The sequence below is a fragment of the Dendrobates tinctorius genome, unplaced genomic scaffold (assembly GCF_039654945.1).
Source record: "Dendrobates tinctorius isolate UK_male_01 unplaced genomic scaffold, ASM3965494v1 ptg000046l, whole genome shotgun sequence".
NCBI lineage: Eukaryota > Metazoa > Chordata > Amphibia > Anura > Dendrobatidae > Dendrobates > Dendrobates tinctorius.
Genome location: NW_027361714.1, coordinates 8477920 through 8501588, shown reverse-complemented (window position 1 = coordinate 8501588; position 23669 = coordinate 8477920). Strand labels below are relative to the sequence as shown.

Genomic DNA, 23669 nt, shown 5'->3' with positions numbered 1-23669 from the left:
TCCCAGCTTAGAGACCCCATGGACCGTAAAGCAGAGCGCCTCCTAAGGAAAGCCTGGGAAATCTCTGCTTTTTCCTTAAAGTTAGGGATTGCGTCCACATGCGTGTCTAGGTCTCTCTTCCAATGGATAGAGGAACTAGAGTCATATTTCTCGGGGGAACCTCAAGAGGTGACCTCCTGAACTCCTTTCCTATACTACAAAGAGCTACAGGCTTCTTGGCGGATGCATCGATGGAGATGATCCGCACCTCTGCCAGGGCTATGGTACACTCTAATTATGTCAGACGTGCCCTCTGGCTTAAAATGTGGAGCGGGGATGTTACCTCCAAGGTGAAGCTCTGCTCTTTGCCCTTCAACGGTGAACATGTCTTCGGCCCGGCCTTAGATGAAATTCTTGAAAAGGCCACAGACAAAAAGAAGGTACTTCCTGAGCAGAGGACTCCAAAAAAGCAGCTTTTTCGAGCCCCCCAGAATCAGCCATCCCAGCCGAGAGAGAAGGGAAAGTCGGGAAGATGGAGTTATTCTATGGGGAGGGGCAGGAATATCCTGGTCCCCCAGCAGCAGCAACAGCCACAAGAAAAGCAATGACTCGACCCTGGTGGGGGGAAGGCTTTCGAGGTTCTTTCACTCTTAGCAGTTGATTTCCAACAGCCCCTGGGTCCTCAGTGTGATCAAAGAGGGCCTACTACTAGAATTCGAATCCTCCCCCCCCCCGCGGGGTATGAGTTACCTCCCTACCACCTCGGGAGACTACAGCCCTAAAATCCAGCATTCAACTCCTTCTACAATCAAACGCCATTTCTCTGGTCCCTGTGGAGGAACAGGGAAGGGGGCGTTATTCCAGGCTGTTCCTAGTGAAGAAACCCACAGGAGAGGCAAGAATAATAAATCTCAAGGGCCTCAACCGACATAGTGCAGATTCAAGATGGAGTCGGTAAAGACCGCTATTCCTCTGATAGGGCCGTCTTACTTCATGGCAACCATAGATCTGAAGGATGCCTATTTTCACATTCCTATACATCCTTCTCACAGGAAGTACCTAAGGTTTGCGATCCGTCAGTGCCGGATGTCTGGACCCTATCAGTACAACGTACTTCCCTTTGAAATATCCTCTGCCCCTCGAGTATTTTCCAAAATTATGGCGGAAGCTCTGTCCCACATGAGAAGCCAAGGCATATGCATTGTACCCTACCTGGACGACCTGCTGATAATAGGAGCGTCATACCAGACTCTGGTAAACCAGGTTACCCAAACTCTGGGTATTCTCCAATCGCTGGGGTGGATCCCGAATATAAAAAAGTCGCAGATCCAACCCTCCCAGCAGATAAAATTCTTGGGAATCCTCATAGATTCAGGGAAACAAATGTCCTTCCTCCCGGAGGAACATCAGAGGTCCATAATTTCAAGAATCTCGAGCTTCAGGAAACAGAGGTCCCCGACCCTCAGGTCAGCTATGTCCATACTAGGGTCAATGACCTCCTGCATCCAGTCGGTACCTTGGGCGCAGGCTCACTCCAGAATACTCCAGTCCCATATCTTGGGAAACTGGAACAGAGATCATGCCTGTCTGAACAAAAGAGTCCAGACCCCAGGAAGAGTGAAAGCTTCGCTAGCATGGTGGATGGACCACAAAAATCTGTGCAGGGGAATCAACTGGTCCCAAATCCCCTTGGTCACGGTAACATCGGATGCCAGCTAAAAAGGCTGGGGAGCCGTAGTGTCCCAACAACCATTCCAGGGGTTGTGGAGCCAGAGAGTGAGTACAAAGTCCTCAAACTTCAGGGAACTGAAGACTGTGGAGGAAGCTCTCCTGGCGGCAAGACACCTAGTTCAGGGCCATCATATCAGAGTCTACTGAAAATAAAAAAGTTATAGCTCGCAGAATAAAGCGATGCAAAAATAATTATTTTTTATATAAAATAGTTTTCATTGCATAAAACTGACAAAACATAAAAAAAGACCTAAATGAGGTATCGCTGTAACCGTACAGACCCGAAGAATAAAACCGCTTTATCAATTTTACCGCACGCGGAACGGTGTAAACGCACCCCCCCCAAAAAGAAATTCATGAAACGCTGATTTTTGTTCATTCTGCGTCCCAAAAATCGGAATAAAAAGCGATCAAAAAATGTCACGTGCCCGAAAATGGTACCAATAAAAACGTCAACTCGTCCCGCAAAAAATAAGACCTCACATGACTCGGTGGGTCAAAATACGGAAAAATTATAGCTCTCAATATGTGGTGATGCAAAAACTATTTTTACAATAAAAAGCGTCTTTTAGCGTGCGACAGCTGCCAAACATAAAAACCGCCATAAATAGTAAATCAAACCCCCCGTTATCACCCCCTTAGTTAGGGAAAAATAATAAAATAAAAAAAATGTATTTATTTCCATTTTTCCGTTAGGGTAGGGTTAGGGTTAGGGCTGAGATTAGGGTTAGGGGTGTGTTGGGGTTCGGGTTGGAGTTAGAATTGGGGGTTTCTACTGTTTGGGCACATCAAGGGCTCTCCAAATGCAACATTGCGTCTGATCTCAATTCCAGCCAATTCTGAGTTGAAAAAGTCAATTGGTGCTCCTTCCCTTCCAAGCTCTGCCATGCGCCCAAACAGTGTTTTACCCCCACATGTAGGTTATCAGCCTACTCAGGACAAATTGCAAAACAATTTTTGGGGTCCAATTTCTCCTGTTACCCTTAGGAAAATAAAAACTGGGGGCAAAAATATAATTTTTGTGGAAAAAAATGATTTTTTTTATTTTCACGTCCGAGCGTTATAAACTTCTGTGAAGCACTTTGGGGGATCAAAGTGCTCACCACACATCTAGATAAGTTCCGTGGGGGGTCTAGTGTCCAAAATGGGGTCACTTGTGGGGAGTTTCAATAGTTTAGGTACATCAGGGGCTCTCCAAACGCACATGACACCCGCAGACCATTCCATCAAAGTCTGCATTCCAAAACGTCACTGCTTCCCTTCCGAGCCCCGACGTGTGTCCATACAGTAGTTTTCTCCCACATATGGGGTGTCAGCGTACTCATGACAAATTGGACAACAACTTTTGGGGTCCAATTTCTCTTGTTACCCTTGGGAAAATGAAAAAATTGGGGACTAATTGATCATGTTTGTGGAAAAAATACGATTTTTTTATTTTCATGCCCGGGCATTATAAACTTCTGTGAAGCCCTTGGGGGTTCAAAGTGCTCACCACACATCTAGATAAGTTCCTTAGGGGGTCTAGTTTTCAAAATGGGGTCATTTGTGGGGGGTTTCCACTGTTTAGGTACATTAGGGGCTCTCCAAAGGCAACATGACACCCGCAGACGATTCCATCAATGTCTGCATTCCAAAACGTCACTACTTCCCTTCCGAGCCCCGACATGTGCCCATACAGTAGTTTTCTCCCACATATGGGGTATCAGCATACTCAGGACAAATTGGACAACAACTTTTGGGGTCCAATTTCTCCTGTTACCCTTGGGAAAATAAAAAAATGGTGACTAAAAGATCATGTTTGTGGAAAAAATACGAATTTTTTATTTTCACGCCCGGGCGTTATAAACTTCTGTGAAGCACTGGGGGGTTCAAAGTGCTCACCACACATCTAGATAAGTTCCTTAGGGGGTCTAGTTTCCAAAATGGTGTCATTTTTAGGGGGTTTCCACTGTTTTGGTACATCAGGGGTTTTCCAATCGCGACATGGTGCTCAATTCCAGCCAAAAACGTCAAATGGCGCTGCTTCCCTTCCGAGCTCTGCCATGCTCCCAAATAGTGGTTTATCCCCACATGTGGGGTATCAGCGTACTCAGAACAAATTGCACAATAACTTTTAGGGTCCTGTTACCCTTGGAAAAATAAGAATTGAGGGTGAAAAGATCATTTTTGTGGAAAAAATATGATTTTTTAATTGTACGGCTGTATGTTATAAACTTCTGTGAAGCCCTTGGGGGTTCAAAGTTCTCACCACACATCTAGATAAGTTCCTTAGGGGGTCTAGTTTCCAAAATGGTGTCATTTGTGGGGGGTTTCCACTGTTTTGGTACATCAGGGGTTTTCCAATCGCGACATGGTGTCTGATCTCAATTCCAGCCAAAAACGTCAAATGGCGCTGCTTCCCTTCCAAGCTCTTCCATGCGCCCAAATAGTGGTTTACCCCCACATGTGGGGTATCAGCGTACTCAGGACAAATTGCACAATAACTTTTAGGGTCCTGTTACCCTTGGGAAAATAAAAATTGGGGTGAAAAGATCATTTTTGTGGAAAAAATATGATTTTTTAATTGTACCGCTGTACGTTATAAACTTCTGTAAAGCCCTTGTGGGTTCAAAGTTCTCACCACATATCTAGATAAGTTCCTTGGGGGGTCTAGTTTCCAAAATGGGGTCACTTGTAGGGGGTTTCCACTGTTTAGGTACATCAGGGACTCCAAACGTGACATGGCGTCCGATCTGAATTCCAGCCAATTTTGCATTGAAAAAGTCAAACGGCGCTCCTTCCATTCTGAGCTCTGCCATGCGCCGAAACGGTCGTTCCCCCCCACAAATCAGGTATCAGCGTGCTCAGGACAAATTGCACAATAACTTTTGCAGTCCAATTTCTCCTGTTACCCTTGGTAAAATAAAAAAAATTGAACCTGAAGTATTTTTTTTGTGAAAAAAAGTTAGATGTTCATTTTTTTTTAAATACTCAAAAAAATTCCTGTGACGCACCTAATGGGTTAATAAACTTCTTGAATGTGGTTTTGAGCACCTTAAGGGGTGCAGTTTTTAGAATGGTGTCACTTTTGGGTATTTTCTATCATATAGACCCCTCAAAGTGGCTTCAAATGTGATGTGGTCCTAAAAATAAAATGGTGTTGTAAAAATGAGAAATCGCTGGTCAACTTTTAACCTTTATAACTTCCTAACAAAAAAAAATGTTGGTTCCAAAATTGTGCTGATGTAAAGTAAACATGTGGGAAATGTTAGTTATCAAGTTTTTTGTGTGCCGTATCTCTGTGATTTAAGGGCATAAAAATTCAAAGTTGGAAAATTGCGAAATTTTCAAAATTTTTGCCAAATTTCCGTTTTTTTCACAAATAAACGCAAGTTATTTGAATGAAATTTTACCACTAACATGAAGTACAATATGTCACGAGAAAACAGTGTCAGAATCACCGGGATCCATGGAAGCGTTCCAGAGTTATGACCTCATAAAGGTACAGTGGTCAGAATTGTAAAAATTGGCCCGGTCATGAACGTGCAATCCACCCTTGGGGGTGAAGGGCTTAAACAAGTGTCTAGACATTGTTTACTCAAATCGCGTGCTCGCATCCAAGCGCACGCCAGCGACCCCATAGACTGTAATGCTATTTTTTCTCTTCGCCACGACAGCACCCACTGAGAGAGGGGATCCGCCCCCAGGAACAGGAAACCTACAGAGAGATAAAAGGGGCGGTCCCCCTCGCTCCCTCAGTTGGTTTCCTGTTCCTAGGAAGGAACCCACAGAGAAGAGGATTCCTGGCCTGGTAGCCGCCCGCGGCATTATATGAGCAACGGGGGCCCCAGAGTTGGAAGCAGCGACGGGCAGATCCGAAATAGGAATCCCCCCTCTGCTGGTAATGCGGGTGAGGCCGTGGCAAGGAGTGCCTGGCTCACCAGGAGGTGCAGTGGAGGAGCACCTGAGAAATCCCTAGGAGGGGATTGCGCATTACGAAGCGCGGCACAGCGTCAGGGGTCCGGGGAACCTGGATGAAGACCCCCCCCTCCCCCCGCTCCAAAAGGAAGACTGGGGATAGCAAGGCCAGGGTGGAGAATGATGCCCTGAGCTTGTGCAGGACGCAAGGTGTGCCACAGGTGCTTGAGATGAAAACAAAAGACCAGCATCCCCAGGTATGATGCGGATTGCGGTAAGAGGCTGAACGCTGATTCCATACCTGATTCCTGGCGATGGTCAGTGGTATGGTCTGGTCCGACAGCAGCACGGCGCAAAAGGCCAGCAGCCGGGGGCTTGGCATGGTGATGCAGCATATGGCTGGAGTAGAACTGGCTCCGGTCTGACAGCGTAGACCTGGAGAGGCCGACCTGGCACGTATGAGAGGCGCAGCACGGCGCAGGCGGCCAGCAGCCGGGGGCTTGGCATGGTGATGCAGCATATGGCTGGAGTAGAACTGGCTCCGGTCTGACAGCGTAGACCTGGAGAGGCCGACCTGGCGCGTATGAGAGGCGCAGCACGGCGCAGAAGGCCAGCAGCCGGGGGGCTTGGCATGGTGATGCAGCATATGGCTGGAGTAAAACTGGCTCCGGTCTGACAGCGTAGACCTGGAGAGGCCGACCTGGCGCGTATGAGAGGTGCAGAAGGCCAGCAGCCGGGGGGCTTGGCATGGTGATGCAGCATATGGCTGGAGTAGAACTGGCTCCGGTCTGACAGCGTAGACCTGGAGAGGCCGACCTGGCGCGTATGAGAGGCGCAGAAGGCCAGCAGCCGGGGGCTTGGCATGGTGATGCAGCATATGGCTGGAGTAGAACTGGCTCCGGTCTGACAGCGTAGACCTGGAGAGGCCGACCTGGCGCGTATGAGAGGTGTAGCACGACGCAGAAGGCCAGCAGCCGGGGGCTTGGCATGGTGATGCAGCATATGGCTGGAGTAGAACTAGCTCCGGTCCAACAGCGTAGACCGGGAGAGGCCGACATGGCGCGTATGAGAGGTGCAGAAGGCCGCAGCCGGGGGCTTGGCATTGTGGGCCTGAGTCTCAGAGGAGAGCCGAGGCAGATTGACTCCCCTCTCGGCTGATAATAACAGCGTGAGGCAGGGGCCAGGTGAGGCCATCGTCGCTCACGGATGCAGCACGATATGGCTGGAATGTAACAGGCGCGCATTTGCGCAGAGGGTCTGCAGGCACTTGAAGGCCTTGTATAGCCACGGATAAAAGTGGTAGACAGAATGATTCCACGGAAAGAGGTGGTACACGGTGAAGCAGACCACATCTTAGGCTGAGTTTCCACAGCCGGTACCATGTGTTAATCATCAAGGAGACGCGGGGCTGCTCTCTTTAGGTGGCTGCTGAGCAAATGAAGGCCGGGCAATTACCAGAGTGGGAGAGAGACCAGCTGATGATCCCTAGTCTGGTTGATGTGTGAAAAGGGAAAAAAAAAAAAAAAGTGCACTAACCCCACCCTGCTTCCCTGGAGGGGAGGCTCAGTATAGCTAGACCCTCGGCTTGCAATTGGGGGTTACAGCACCCAGCAGGGGTTAATGAAGCAGTGTGCAGGAGTTTGCTCATTCTTCCTCCTGCTCTCCGAAAAAAAAAAAAAGGAAGGGTCGGCAGCCTTTCCAGTCTGACTGCTCTCGCTAGATGGCAGCAGCTCAGTAGCTGGAAACCAGGCAAGTACCAGAATGGAATACCAGTCATAGATCCTGGTAAACAGCAGCATACTGGTAGCAGTCCAAGAGGCAAACACAATTTCATGTGCTGAGAGCCTTATGGGGGACTTCAGCAGCGCATTGTCTCCGTGAAGATTACCAGCTGCAGCTCGTTAATTGGCTCCTTCGGGGGAGGTCACTCTGACAATTGAGATGTACCATTCAGAGTGGGGGTTATCTGGAACTCTGAGAGGTGCCCCCTTGAGTGTAACTGTGGGCCTGGTCTCTTGTTTGGCACCTTCAAGCGGGGCCGCAAGTCTGTGTGTACCCCATGGGGCCTATGTATATCATATGGTATAATAGAGTCTGGATGTATCGTATTACGTCATAGCGGCTCTATGAATCGTACTGCATCATAGAATACTTCATGGTAATTCATAGTACTTCAGGGTACTGCATGGTGCTTCATAGTACGAAAGATATGCAGTGAGAGGTGGACACCACTGTATAAATTACCAAATATTACGGCCCGCTGCAAACATGCGCCAAAGATGAATCAAAAAAAAAGAAAAAAATAAGAGAAAAAGCGCAAATAGTGATGCACACGCAGCCAATGATATAATTCATGGTACGTCATATTTGCTTTGTGGTACTTCGTGATATGTTGCAGTACTTCATAGTACTTCTAGTTGCATCGTAATGCATCATAGTGTGCCATAGCTCATCAGACTGCTTCATGGTACTTCATGATAGGTCATAGGTGTGTCATAGTACCTTGTGGTACTTCTTGTTGCGCCATAGTACATCATAGTATGTCATAGCGCATGATATTGCTGCATGGTATGCCAGGGTACTTCATAGTACTTCATCATATTTAGTATTGCATCATAGTACTTCAGATGGCATAATAGTACTGAATAGTGCTGCATTGTGCATCCTTTGTGGTTCATAATATATATTGCTTCATGGTACTTCATAGTACTGCCTCATACTTAGTATTGCTCCATAGTACTTCAGATTGCATCATAGTACTTCATAGTGCTTCATATTACTTCATGGTACTTTATAGTACCTTCACAGTACTTCATAGTGCTTCATGGTACTTCATAGTGCTTCATGGTACTTCATAGGGCTTCATAATGCTTATTAGTACTTCATGGTACTTAATGGTACTTCACAGTGCTTCAGAGTACTTCATGGTACCTCAAGGTACTCCACATTGCTTCAAAGTACTTCAGGGTACTTCATAGTGCTTCATGGTAATTCATGGTACTTCATAGTGCTTCATGGTACTTCATAGTGCTTCATGGTACTTCATGGTACTTCATAGTGCTTCATAGTACTTCATGGTACCTCAAGGTACTCCACATTGCTTCAGAGTACTTCATGGTACTTCACGGTACTTGGTACTTCATAGTGCTTCATGGTACTTCATAGTGCTTCATGGTACTTCATGGTACTTAATGGTGCTTCAGAGTACTTCATGGTACCTCATGGTACTTCATAGGACCTCATATCACTTCAGGATGCTTCATGGTATGATATGGTACCTTCATAGTATGAGGAGGAATACGGTCAAGAACTCTGATATCTACCGCAGAGAGAATCCTGCAGAGAGCCAAAACATACCTGTTGTTCCTATTGACCCGTTTTTATCAGGGTAATAACTTCAGAGCCTGTTCCTGGTGCTCTCCATGTCAGTGGAGTGGACAATTCCGGAGCACACCTCCTCAGCCACCCTACCCGGCATCAAGAGGAATGGGTGCTCAGCCGGGGCATCTTCAAGATGATAGCGGCTATATGGGGCATGCCGGAGATAGATCGGTTCGCTACAATAGACAGGTCGAAAGGTTCGCTCCACTGTACAGGGCATGTACTCGACGCCCTTCTAAACCCTTGGATGGTTCACCAGACCCTCCGATGTTATGGTCGCCAGCTGTTACCAGGATGATGAGATAATAAGGAGCGAGAGTCATCTTAATAGCCGGTGGGGCTAAAAAGCCGTGGGTTTCATGGCTGAGAGTCATGTCATGAGTTCTCCCTCTGGATCGGGACCTGCGCTCACAAAGACCCTGTTACACCCTCAGGTCAAAGGTCTACGCCTCACGGCATGTAATTTGAGGGGCAGTTACTGAAGCTAAGCAGATGACTTATTTGGCACCCTCTTGGAGGAAAAACTTTAAACTTTCCATTCAGCAGACCTTTCCGGGGAGGGTCTTTTTCCTTGCCATATTAGAGTTCCGGCAGGAGGGGCGTGAGTTCGGACTTGCAGGTAACACCCCAAAAATTCCGAGTTTCGGCTCTGGAGGCCAACTATAATTATAACGTGTGGGCAACAAAGGGGTAGCTCGATCTTTGCTTGCCAGCATGCAAACCCGGTTCACATTCTTCAAGGACCGCCTTGGGGACCTTAGCTTAGTCCTAGATGCTTTCACACAGGGACCATTCGGGCCCATACACTTGACCTCAATAAAGTGCGTTTCATTGAAAGCCGCCATATTGGCAGCTCTAGTATCGGCAAGGAGGATGCATGATCTCCAGACCCTGTCAACAGATCCTCCATCCTGACAATATTTCAGGGCAGAATAGTGTCAAAGACGGACCGTCCTACCTCCCTAAGAAGGCTGCTAAATTCCATAGATCCAAAAAATCTACCTTCCCTCTTTTTTTATGATAGCCCGGCAACACCAGAGAAGGAAAGATAGCATGGCCTAGCCGTAAAGGGGGCCATCTTAGTCTATATAGATAACTCTAGGCCCTGGAGGCAGAGCAGGGCTCTTTTTGTCTCTTTCCAGGGTAACAAGAAGTGTGGATCAGAAACGCATTGGCATATTCGGCAAAAAAAGGAGAAGGCCCGCCACAGGGCGTGAGGGTACATTCTGCAGGAGCCATATCTTCTTCCTGGGCCAAAAGGACGGAAGTCCTAATTGAGCTAATATTGGTCTGTTTCCCTAGAGGTGGGTAAGAGTAACTGTTGAGCAAAGCAGGTAAGGCCGCAACCTGGTCTTCTCCTTCTGCCTTTTATAATCACTACAGGCTACATTTGTCTTCCGATGACTTGGCCTTTGGTAGATCTGTCCTTAACACGGTGGGCCCTCCCAGGTGATTATCTCTGAAAATCTCTTAGTGGGTGCTGTCGTGGCGAAGAGAAAAAAACGGATTACTTACCGGTAATACTCTTTTGTAGAGCCACGACAGCACCCGCTCACTTCCCTCCCTTGATATATGTACATGTGGTTCACTCTGGGGGGGGTGAAGGATAGAAGCTGTATATAAATATATGCTAGAATCGCTTACTGAGCAAATTGACTAAAGCATGTGTGGCGGTTCCTCTTGTTCTCTGTAATCCAACTGAGGGAGCGAGGGGGACCGCCCCTTTTATCTCTCTGTAGGTTTCCTGTTCCTGGGGGCGGATCCCCTCTCTCAGTGGGTGCTGTCGTGGCTCTACAAAAGAGTATTACCGGTAAGTAATCCGTTTTTTTGCGCATACCGTGTGCACATGTGCGCGCGCGATTTTTTTAACGATGTTGGGCGGAGTAAAAAAATGCAACATGTAGCGTACGTCTGGGCGCACACCTGGAAAATGCGCAGCGCACGCAAACGCTGATGAGCGCGTGCAATCGCTAAACACTGCGCCCGCCTTGTTATAGATAGGGGAACATTACGCGTGCGCCTGATAGCGCACGATGCGCTGCGCGATAAAACGCCAGTGTGAAACCAGCCTAAAGTAGACATGAGGGAAATGTTATTTATTAACTATTTTGTGCGATTTAGCAAAAATTAGTAAGTTTGAAAATTGAAATATTTTCAACATTTTTGCCAAATTTCCATTTTTTTTCATAAATAAGCGCAAGTCATATCGGAGAACTTTTACCTCTAACATGAAGTACATTGTGTCACAAAGAAACATTCTCAGAAACAGTGGGATCCGTTTAGGCGTTCCAGAGCTATAACCTCATAAATTGACAGTGGTCAGAATTGTAAAACTTGGCCTGGTCATTAAGTACAAAATTGGCTCTGTCACTAAGGGGTTAAACTACACCATCAATTAAATGTTAAATGCACCATATATTAAATGTGGTGTCCTGCTTCTTATTTGTAGTGCCATATAAAATAAAGCATGATTTTTCTTATGGCTACAATGCAGACTGCCGTGCTGAGTAAAAGCTGCATAACTTAAATGTGTTTTTTTTTGTCCTATTACAGGTTTTCAAGCAACAATTAGCGCCCCTCACATGGTATGTGTTATTATTAGTAGCATTTATTTTATTCATGGCTGTCATAGGTCTCTTGTCCGGCCAGTTATTGTATCCTATAGCTGGAGAGAACTGCAGACAAAGTTGTGGATCAGGCTTGCAGCCATATTTAGACACAAAAGCGCAATATGGTACATTTTTCTGTTTGGTGCAGGTGACCGCAGCCCATTTAGTGCCATAAGGTATATATGAGCTTTGAATGGATGAGCTTTGAACTGTATTAATGCTATATAGGCTACATTGATAGAATTGAGGTAGTGAGTTCTCAAATTGGCCAGATCTCCTGGGCCCATCAGCCATGGCAAGGTATCCTTCATAGATGGCGAGCTAGATGTTTCCAATTGAAATGGGTTGTCCACTACTTGGAACAACCTGTTCTCAATCAGTATGTAAACACCCTCCATCCCCTCATAAGGTACTGTATACTTACCGCGGATGCCAGCTCTGTTCCTGCGAAGTCGGCACTGGCTATATATACCCATCATAACCTGGTATGAGCTGTGTATCCATGAGATAGACGAGGGGATTATCTCTGGGTAAATGCGAGTCAGCCTGGAAGTAATTGAAGAATATGATGTTCCTATAAAGAACTGAAAGGTTACTTTAAAATGGCCGATACTGCCATACTTCTGTTCAAGTTAGTATACGAATATAGGATTGCCACTACAGGCTTCTCATTTGGAATGATATTTAGTGGCTGTATGTGAAGAAAAGTGTCACCGATACTGGAAATGCAAGAAGCTCTGTTTATTTCAGTAATTTGAATATTTTATTTTATTTAGCACGCATATGCATTAGAACTCCTCCACGATCAGTTACATGATGGTGCCAAAGCCCTGGATGTAGGCTCTGGGAGTGGAATTCTTACAGCATGTTTTGCAAGAATGGTAATCATTTTCTTTATATTCTCCCATACCATTACTAATTTTAGTATTCTACTAGAAATCCATTGCATGTTCACTGGCCTATGAAAATGTGATGACACCCTAAAGGGGTTTTCATATTGCGTTCTTACCCACCATGTTCAGTGGTCCCGTCAGGGCTCATGTTCGAACCCCCCAACAATACGGGATTTGGGCATATGAGCCGAGGGGACCATTAACTATAATGGTGACGACGGCGTCAGCGTGTGCTGAGTAGTGCATTATTTTCAGGCATGTACGCCTACTGAAGACCCAGATGCAGTGTCCGCCTCCAGTAGGTGTACATGCCCGAAAATTTTGCACGACTGAGCACGTGTTGACTCTCTTGGCACAATTATAGTCAATGGCCCTATTGGCGCATGTTTTGCAGGGGGGTTCGGGCACAAGACACGAGATGACTGAACGTGGGCAACAACCCAATGTGAAAGACACCAATATGGAAAATAAAGAGACTTGTATTTTGTGGGGGGTTTACCATGCAGAATTGATTTGTGTGATTTTCCTAATATAGGACCATGTTGTTCTTCATAGCTACCATTTCATTTAGGGATATTGCTTTAATCTTAAAAAGTGATCTGTAGTTCGGATAACCCCCTAGGATTTCTGCAATTTTTTTTTTTTTTAACTTGTTTACAAAGGCCCCCCGATACATCGATACCGGTGTTCATCCTGATAAGGGGATTATTGGACTCAGAAGCGCCTGGTTCAATAAGAAACACATGCTGCTTAGTGAATCCGGTGCGTCTTAGAAATGACGTGAATCTCCGGGTGCTGCACCACAGGTTTTACTCCAGCCAGGGACTGGAGTAAGGAGTAAGTTTTGTGGCAAAGGTGTGCCACAGCTCGTCATGAATTAGATGAGTGGGCTTCGCCGCACCAGCTGTGCCTATTTTCCGGAGCTGGACGAAAACACCAAAAGTAACATTGTTGCGCCATCTCCCATTGTGCACACATTTTGCGACTTTTCAAAGCGTTTTCTGCCAGACTTCTGGTGTAAACACTTTGATGAATCGGGGCCTAAATGTGTTCTTTGTGATCTGTGATAAAATTCCATGTAGGTTTCCATCATATATCACCTAGCTATGTATAACCTTTGGGAGGCCGACCACTGGGATTTCCTATCATTTTAAGTCACTAGATATATATGTAGCAGTTTTTTCACTAATATAGCTGCAGTATTTTATTATGCTTTGGTTCTATAGCTCCATCATATTTACATACATCATCATCACTGTCCCTATTGGGACTCACAATGTAAATTCCCTATTAGTATGTCCTGGAGTGTGGGAGGAAACCGGAGAACCCGGAGGCAACCCACGCAAACATGGGGAGAACGTATAAACTCCTACCAGATGTCATCCTTCGTGGGATTTGAACCCAGGAACCCAGCGCTGCAAGGCTATAGTCCTAACCACTGAGCCACAGTGCTGCCCAGTAGAGTGCTTGTGACCAGAGTACCTATAGACCAGGGGTGGGAAATCTTTTTTTCTGCCAAGGGCCATTTGGATATTTATACCATCCTTCGGGAGCCGTACAAACTCCGCCCACAAAGTGCATCCTGACTCTGGCACTGGTTTCATGACTTAATCTTTCATTGCATGCCCTTCAGTGTTCAGTAGTGAACACTGCATGTGTGTGCTAACAGCAAGAAGAAATTAATGAGCTTGTGGCAAACAAAATACTGCTCCCTGCCCAAGAATGCTGTCCCTGAGAAAGAAAAGAAAGAAAGAAGCGCTCCCGCGCCTGTCAGTGGTGGCGTCCTACCAACCTATGCGCGGTACCATCAGTGGAACACCGTCGCAACATACACACTATACGTCGTACGCAACACACACACACACGCACACACACACTCGTGCACTCACTTTTTCACTCTCTTTATCACTGTCTCTCTCTTTCTCACGCTCTCTCTCTTTCTCACGCTCTCTCTCTTTCTCACGCTCTCTCTCTTTCTCACGCTCTCTCTCTTTCTCACTCTCTCTCTTTCTCACTCTCTCTCTCTGTCAAAGAAGAGAGCACAGACGGGAGAAGTCAGCACATGGGGAGAGAGAGAGTGGATAGGTGGGTGAGCACATGGGGGGGGGATATTCGGGCATGGGGGGAGAGATGTGGGCACACAGGTCATAGGAAGCTGAATAAAATTCCTTGATATCTGTGATCCGATGTCTTATTTAAGAAAAATCCACTGTTTTCTTATATGTAAATGAGCTGTTAGGATCCATGGGCCGGGCACTGATCTGCATCGGAATCTGCTTCCATCTTATTTTAAATAAAAGGAGGTGTTACCAGTGTGATGGTTACAAGTGTAATGGCTGCGCTCTGCTCTCCTGATCTCACTGCAGAGCTGTGTGTGACTATACCTGACACATCTGCAGGTACCTCTCAGCTTCTGTCTCACAGGCAGACAGGGCTGCAATATTGTTGCAATACAGCAGAGCTGTGAGAGCTGCAGCAAATGTATTTGTAAGGAATCAAAGTTCAGTTCTACTTTAGTGTCAGTTACATGTCTCACACTGGTATAAAAAAAATTGTAGCTGTCTCTGAAATAAGACTTCGGATCACAGATATCAATGTATCATACTACTCAGCTTCCTCTGACCTGCGTGCCCATATAGACGAGACGGCGTAGAAGGGTTGATCCTACTGATTGATTCCTTCTAAAAGAAAAAATGTTTCAACCTAACATTATGCCGACTCTTGTCAATAATTCCCTGCCATATATTGTATGATTGAATGCTATTAATGCCATTGCTATATTTTAGTTTTCATGAGTCCCGATCACCCCTGGCAAGTTCCAATAAGTGTCTGCTGGTTTCAGAGGGAATGAATTGTAGGGCTCTGCTTTACTGTACGTACAGTGGCGTAGTCTCAGCGATGGACTTTCCGCACTCTGAACATGGGGATGATTCCAAACATTGCATTACAGAAATAGCATCTTTCTGCTGAGCACAGGGCCTGCTGTCAGCTGGTCTCCCTCCATGGAATCCTTACAGGGACACTGCTGCCTCCTTGCAAGCGTCTTGTGCCAGGCGTATCCCAAACAAACAGTAACCTATGGTTGTAGTGTTCCCATGGGGCTGCTCTCCCGGTACTCCTATATTGTGCCGCATCTACTCAGCTAGAACCCTTCTTGTTCAGTGTTGTCAGTCCTGTGGGTTTTAATGACGGCATTTCCAAATCTGTAACTATTTCACATACATATTGTCGCTATTTGCGAAAAGAACAAAGCAAGACATTTATTATACTGCAGATAACCTGAAAGATCAGTCTGTTACTGCAAGCATTTCATGCATTTAAGCTGTTCAGCGCCATCATATTCCGCAGCCCTTTAGACATCACTGTCCCCATTGAGGCACCCACAAACATGGGGAGAACATACAAACTCCTTGCAGATGTTGTTCTTGTTGAGATTTGAACTGCGAACCCCAGCGCTGGGCCAGTGTGCTCCCTCATGTGAAAATATGCAGATACATAATGTATGTTACATTAGGTTGCTTTGTTTTGGTGTTTTTTTTTTCATTGGAAATAACAGACTGATAAAATGGTTATTCTGCATCCAGTATACAAATATGACCAAAAACAACTGAATCCTCCTCACTGGAGCTGCTCTCCTGATGGAAGCTGTGCAAATACAGGCACAACCCTATTGAGAGCATAGGAGAAAATGCCTTCTGCAATCCTCCAATTGTCAGTAGGAAATATCCCCTGAGAAGATCAGCGTGTAGATGTCAGAAAAGATAATGGTTGCAACAGATTGTGAAGCGTCACTAGTTTTCAATGTATAATATAGAGAGGAGAAAAAAGGATGTGCGATGCGATACAAGAATCCTTAGTTGTGCTTCGGTTCAGATGCCACTTTAATCCGGACCACACATTTCAAGACTGAATTTATTATCTAAAAAGGAGTATTTTCATGATATTTCACTGCTTTAGTTAGCCCCTTCCCAACATCCACCATACAAACCGCCTCACTTGTATGGCACAGCATCGCGCCGTGATCGAGAGGTTGGCTGCTGTCTCTGACAGTAGGACCACCCCTGCATAGCTCCTCGGGGGGCTGTACAGTTTCCCTGCTGCAGCGATCACTGTGATTGGCCAGTTAATTATGACCGGCCAATCACAGCGATTTGACAAAGTTAGGGAATCTGTCACCCCCTGGGATGTATATAAAGATTACTATGGTCATACAGGTAATAAAATGGTGAAAATATTCTCATTTATATGCCTCATAGCTGCGGTCTAGTTATTGAGAAGTTTAGTTTTAACCTTTTGTTAATGATTTCTTCCAGGCTTCGGGGCGTGCGGTGCCTGGAAGAAATTGTTGCCTCCTGTCTTCATTATCCTAGCACCCCCTCCCATGCATGTCACACTGCCCTGTGTAATCCCATACCTGCGCCCTGTACTCGTGCTATTATCCGAACCTCTTCCGCCCTTCTCTGGCACAGACGCCAGCGAGTTACTGCTACTGCAGAAAAAAAAAAATCAATATGACACGCTGTGATTAGTGCTGTCTGAGCCAGCACCAATCTCAGCAGTTAAAATGCATAGGGCGATCGCGACGTCACCTGTTAATTAACCCTTTTGGCTGAACAATAGTTTTAGACTAATCTGCACCAAAAGGATGGATTTAAAAAAAAATGATCGCCACTCTGCACATCATCTTTTCTTCAGATCTGGCTTGCAGAGCGGTTGTGTAGTCCCTATATACCTGTGGGAGAAACTTACTGCATTGGTAGCCAGTATATAAACAAAATCCATAGAACAGAAAACGTAATCTAGAACAAACCCTATACAAGGTGGTGCAAAAGGCCAAGGTGCCTTCGGGCACTCTCACATATACATCAGAAGTATCAAGCAGAAAAAAGTCCCAAATAAAAAGTAACAAATTTTATTTAGACATGCAATTTAAAAACAAAATATGTAAAGAATGATGCAGTGGCAAAATAGCAGTATTGAACAAAGGTGCAAATCAAACAGACCCATAATAATTAGGTTGATGGGAAGACAAAAGAGGAATGGCAGCAATTCATATAAGGTGTCAGTGCTTCACAAATTCCTCTCCCCGTTCCTAATACATTTTCACACTATGTCTCAAGCATTTGAGCCCCAGCAGTGAGCATGTACAAGTATTACTTAAATTAAGTAGCAGGAGCTCAGAGGCCAGTGTTAGGAAACGGTGATCAGGCAATATTTGTCCCCTACACACTCTGTGCTGGAGTTGTGCAACTACCTGGGTCAGGTGGGGTGGACCGTGTTGCTTGGCGGCACTGCTTCTGCCCTGGCACGATGTTCCTGTGCAGCTGGCATCTCTACTACCTTGGCAGTACCATAGTTAATCCTCAGGCGTGCTTTTGGTCCGGCGGATTCTCCAGCGTCTACCCCTTTTCTGGTGTCGCTATATCACGTGGCGCCTGTGTAGTATCCTCACTATTGCCATCATGCTTCTGGCACTCACCAGAGAGCAGCGGACACCAACGACACAGGGGTGCTCTTATAGGACCGTGGACAGTGTAGGCTGTTGATATCTGGGGGCTGATATTTGGTTCTCCTCAGCAACTTTTCTTAAAGAACTGCTCACTGGTCCAGAGAAGACCAATTACGCTCATTGGCACAGCCCACACTAGTTATTTATTATGCATGCTTGGCCTATAATAAGTTTTCCATGGGCAATCGGGGGCCTACTCTATCTAATGTACTCCTCCGCCTCCCTCCCTGCTTATAGCTTCGGAGACCTCTTTAATGCCAGAAGAGAGCATAGCCCCGTCTGTTTGGGCTTGTGATCACAGTAGCTGAACTAATCCCGGTATCAAGGATGCTGATTATTGTTGTGGAGCGTTTGCCAATGGCGGCTACCACCCCTCGAGCTATGACCGCCTCTATGAGTGAGTCAGACCCTCCTGCAACGCTGCACCACTATGGCCGGTTTCGGACAAGATCCAAGCGGCCTTGCTTTATCTCATCCTCCAGGTCCCCCTCTCGTCCAAGATCTCTCTCCCTATCTCGCTGAAGTACACTGCCCCCCTATAACGCTTGGACTGTAGTTCCAGCTCAGTCTGTGTTATAACCATATCAGATGGGGAAGTTGAGAGAGATGGTGCAAAGTCTCGTGTCAGTTGTTGACTTGTCTTTAGGGATGACGTCAGATGATTCCCCCTGCTCTCCACTAAAACAGGTTTCTTTAGGAGAGGCATGCGCATGGTTAAGTTTTTTTCTAACCATAAGGAATTTTGGGAAGTCATACAGAAGGCATTGGAACACCCTGATAGGCGTTTTCAGAAACGAAGTCGTATAGAGGTGTTATACCCATTTGCAGCGGTGTTGGTGGCATCTTGGTCCGGCTCCGCCTGTGGTTGATACTCCTGTATCCCCGACTGTCTATTACCTCTTGCTGAAGTAGCGGCACCTAGAGACCCCACAGACAGACATATAGAGTCTGTGGCTAAGTCCACCTTTGAAGCAGCAGGCTTTGCCCTCTGGCCTGCTTTCACTGCTACTTGGGGATCCAAGGCAGTTACTGCTTAGACAAAACTTTTACTGTGTGGTATTCTGGCTGGTTCCCAGGAGACGGAAGTAGCGTAAATTGCAGATCAGATCTCACAGGCTGATGTTTATGTTCAGCATCATTAGATGTCTTTATTTTCACCACCATACACCATAACTCCCTTGTCACTGTCCAAGGTACAACAACAGAAGTCCCAAAGCCAGATTGTATCCTGGATTATGTTTCTAGGGGTGTTGATCTCTCAGATCAGGTCCTCAAACCATGCAGTACCATTTGAAAAGCCAAAGTATGTTAGAAAAAGTTAGCTGTGCAAGGCTTTTGTGCTCTTTTGATGTGCAGGCAATATGGGGATCTTCCTTCAGTTTCAGGAGGTAGTCATCAAAACCCTAATGTTTGGCATTCAGGAAGGTGAGAGTCCTAGTACTTCTGAAACTGATGGTCCATATATTGTACTAGATCAACATTTTTCTTCCCTGTGAAGTTCCCCAAGCTGCGGGGAAGGGAAGAACATAAAAAAGGTGCAGTGTGTGTTCCAAGAGGGCAATATGAAAGGACACAATTTACCATTGTGAAACCTCCTAGCCTTCACATTAAGGATTGCTTCAAAGCATATCACATATTCATAAATTGAGAAAATTTGGTTTTACATTGTTAACACAGCACACTTTTTTTTATTATCTAATGTACTCCTCAGAACGTACACATAACACCACATTATAAATCCATACGCCAGTAAAATCAAAAGCATTAATATCATTAGTATATAACTATGGGGCATTTCTACTGTTTAGGCACATCAGGGGCTCTCCAAACGCAACATGGTGCCTGCAGACCATTCCATCAAAGTCAGCACTCCAAAACATCACCTTTTGGAGCTCGCCAGCGTGTCCAAACAGTAGTTTTCCCCCCTCATATGGGATATCTGCATACTCGGGAGAAATTGCACAATGAATTTTGTGGTCCATTTAATATCTGGACATTATTCCCCAGTGCCTGCATTGGATGATATTTTTTCCTGCAGAAAATACTCCGAGAGAGAATCTATTCCCTTAGTAGTAGTGGAAATTAGCTTATTAGGTGCCATAAACTTTAATAGCTAATAAATCCGCAAAGGAGCTGAGAAATTTGAAGAAAAAAAAAATAGATCTGCAGCCACTATTCCATAATGTGGCCAGTGTAATATGCTAAAACTGATGAAAGATCCTCTTTAAAATAAGATTTCACTACACAACTTGCTAATGGCTTACACTACAAAGCTAAAAGCTTGAGTGGCTGGCCATATTATGCAATTATGGTGGCCATTCAAAGTCGTACATAAAAGCTGTCAATTTGTTTGTGAAAGTCGAGCAAGCAGGCTAGACTTCACAGACAGTTACATGGAAATACTATATCGAAACCTATAGTCTCTCCAGCTTCGCATGACCCCTATCTTGTGCTGCCACGTAGGCCATTGACATTAGATGGTTGGAGGGGCCCTCACTTGATGTTGTACCAGGCACTTTTATGGACCAGCATATGTGAATAATGAATGGGACACCGCTCCCACAGAAGCACCTTGGCCCCTTTATGTTGATTAGATGGTATTCTGAAAGACTGACCTCCACAAGTGTTGATGGCTTTTTGAAATGAAGTGTTTCCCCTGTGATCGCTGAGATGCCAAAACTGCTTAGAAAGTGTTGGCATTTTCTGGTAAAGCAGTAGGGTGATTTCTGACTTTTGCATAGTGTTATACCTTTTTAATAAATGGAAGGTCGTTCATTTAAAAATCACATTTTGTAATTTGTATTACTAGATGTTTTCGTCAGACTGATTTCATAGCTGACGATACGTACTGATTCACAGAAGTGATATAATAAGAGGTTTTCCCACAAAGAAAGTAGATTTTAATAAATAGACTTTGGAATAATAATTTCCACAATTGGTTGTGTTTAAATAAAATGTTCCTGAGCTGAGATAATCTTACAAATGTGCCCCTGCTGTGTACTGTGTAATGGCTGTGTCTGACTGTACAGGGACATGGTCTGATTGTACCACATCTCCTGCATGGGATCGCAGCTGATTGTTTCTGTGGGGCAAAGCCTTTCACTACCTGTTTTAACCCAGTAACGACCTTTGACATAGGTATGTCAAAGGTCGTGTCCCTGCCTTTGATGTTGGCTCCAGTGCTGAGCATCTTTCCCTGCACATGAAAGCTGATCTGATTAGCTGTCCTGTGCCTCTAACAGCCGCTGGTGGATCAGAGATCCACCTGCAGCCTGTTACCTAGTTAAATGCCACTGTCAATCACTGACACATTGCGACATTTAACAAGCACTGGCCGGAAGCACGTTACAAGTCCCGCCCATTGGCGCCCCTGTCACGTGATTGCGGGGTGCTGATGGGTTGTCATGACAGCGGGGGGGGGGGTCCTGAAGAAGACACCTGTGCTTGTCAGTACAAATCTATGAATACTGGTTCGTGGCCGGCGTTCATAGGAGATTGTTATTTTTGCTACACTTAGCAGGGCTGAAGCATTGCTATGTGTAGCACAAGCAATCGGATGATCGCATCTTCAAGTCTCCTAAGGGGACTATTGAAGTAAAAAGTTAACTTTTTTTTAAAGGCAAGTCATTTCTCATAAGTCATTCCATTCTTAGAAATGTCTGATCTATTAAAATATAAAGTAAATTAATCAGATTGTTTAATGGTGTAACAAGAAAAAAATTGAAAAGCCAGAATTGTTTCTTTTGGCCTCAGCAACATTGCAATAACATGCAATAATGGCGATAAAATCATAGCGCAACAATGGAAAATTACAAGGACTCGCAGGAGTTTAGCAATGTTTTCCTCATGGAAAGCAGCAGCTGTGATCCCCAGCTGTAATGTCTGTATCCTCTTTTGCTTCCTCCCCTGCCCAGGAGCTGTGGTATGATCAGACCATGTCCCTGTATGGTCAGACACAGCCATTACACAGCACACAGCAGGGACACATTTATAAGATTATCTCAGCGCAGATACACATCCAATTGCGTAACTTTATTATAGCTCCAAAATCTGTTGATTACAATGAACTTTATTTGTGGGAAAACCTCTTTAATAGGGGTAAATGGGTATGTGATGAGAACCAGTAGAACAAGGTTTCATGAAGTTGAATGCACTCTGTTAATTGTCTCAAATTGACCACGGCCATCTTTTTTTCTTATACTTAGGTTGGCGCCAAGGGCAGAGTGGTAGGAATTGATCACATTAAGGAGTTAGTAGATGATTCTGTAAATAACGTGAAAAAAGACGATCCGTTGTTACTATCTTCTGGTCGGGTGAACCTTTTAGGTAAGTGTCGGGTACGTTTTCAGTTTATGGACATAAGTGCTATTTGACATACATATATTAAAGCGTAGTATCTATAAAGAGCGTCTCGTGTGACCAAAGTGACTGTAAAATTCATGCTCTACGAATCCTAGCTGAAGTAGCCAGGTGGTGTTTTACATCCATAGTAAAGACAGACCGGCGGTGGGGCATGTGTCAGCCACTTTGTTCCTAGATTGTTACATGCTGTCAACAACATTTTATTTTGCACTTGTGAAATACAGTTTCCAGAAATATAAATGCAAAGGTAAATGTTTAATGAAAACCATAATGACCCTTTCAGGACCAGACAATTTTCTGATCTTCAGTGGAGTACCAAGATGTCTGACTGGTGGGGCCTTCCGAAGGACTTTCGCTGTAATGGCAACCCATTGGTCACTTGCGATGCTATCGTGGGGGAGGGGCGACTGGTGGGTTCCTGTGAGTGCATACTCGGTGATCATGCAATTGAAATGCCGCTGTCGGTGACGGCAGCATTTAAGTAGTCAGGCTGGCTTTTACAAGCAGATGTATTACAGCCTGCTGCCAGGTATGGTGATGGCACAGCTCCTGAGCCTGCACCATACATTTTGATCGTAACGTGCATGTATGGAGCATGCAGCAGTTGATATGAATTTGGTGTCGGCTGCTGCGCTCTGCATAAGCAGCGATTTGAGATGACAGAGGCTGAGCAGCCATTGAGTCTTGTGCACATCTCTCTGCCTTCTTCTCACTTCTGATTTTGTGATTGGATTAAAAGTGTTTCCTATAATACTGTAGTAAGTTTTACATTTTCCCTCCTTTTTTTTTCTTTTTTTTTTTTTTTTTATCCAGAGTGGTGATGATAATAAAAACATGCAAGAAAAAAAACAAACAATGTATTTATTTTTAACATTTTATGTTGGGTTTCAGTAACATACAGAAAAAAATCAAGATGGGCAAAGTGTAATTGCGTCAGTATTGGGGTTCAATATTAGAGGAGGACTCTGAGCGCTACCAGGGCATGAAATGCTTGCCTTGGCTCAGCAACTCACGCTATACTATTGACTGCAATTATCCGTGCCTTAGGCTATGTTCACATTACAGAAAGAGCCTCAGTTTCGTGTATATATCAGTAAAGCTCCCACTGTATGGGCATGCAGTGTGGTATATCACCCATGGCTCTTTCAGGCTGGTCTGCTGCCTGTCATGTCCTCTCAGAAAGTCTGATGTGTGCAGCTCTGTCCTTCAGCCCACTAGGTCACTGAGCTGGAGTAAGGGGGTACAGAGGAGGCCCTGAGCACTCATAGTGTTGGGGTTCAGGAGGTTATCACAAAGGCGTAGCCCTCA

At 45.3% G+C, this 23669-nt stretch overlaps 1 protein-coding gene across 3 annotated transcripts in view; it reads left to right on the top strand.

Moving 5' to 3' along the window:
- Window positions 1-23669, top strand: part of PCMT1 (protein-L-isoaspartate (D-aspartate) O-methyltransferase) — a 58247-nt gene that overhangs the window by 23109 nt on the left and 11469 nt on the right. For all 3 annotated transcript variants that reach the window (XM_073575696.1, XM_073575695.1, XM_073575694.1), the window contains exons 3-5: window positions 11542-11573; window positions 12374-12478; window positions 22205-22325. In XM_073575696.1, the coding sequence (XP_073431797.1) occupies window positions 11542-11573; window positions 12374-12478; window positions 22205-22325 (258 nt within the window). The remainder of the gene's footprint in view (window positions 1-11541; window positions 11574-12373; window positions 12479-22204; window positions 22326-23669) is intronic.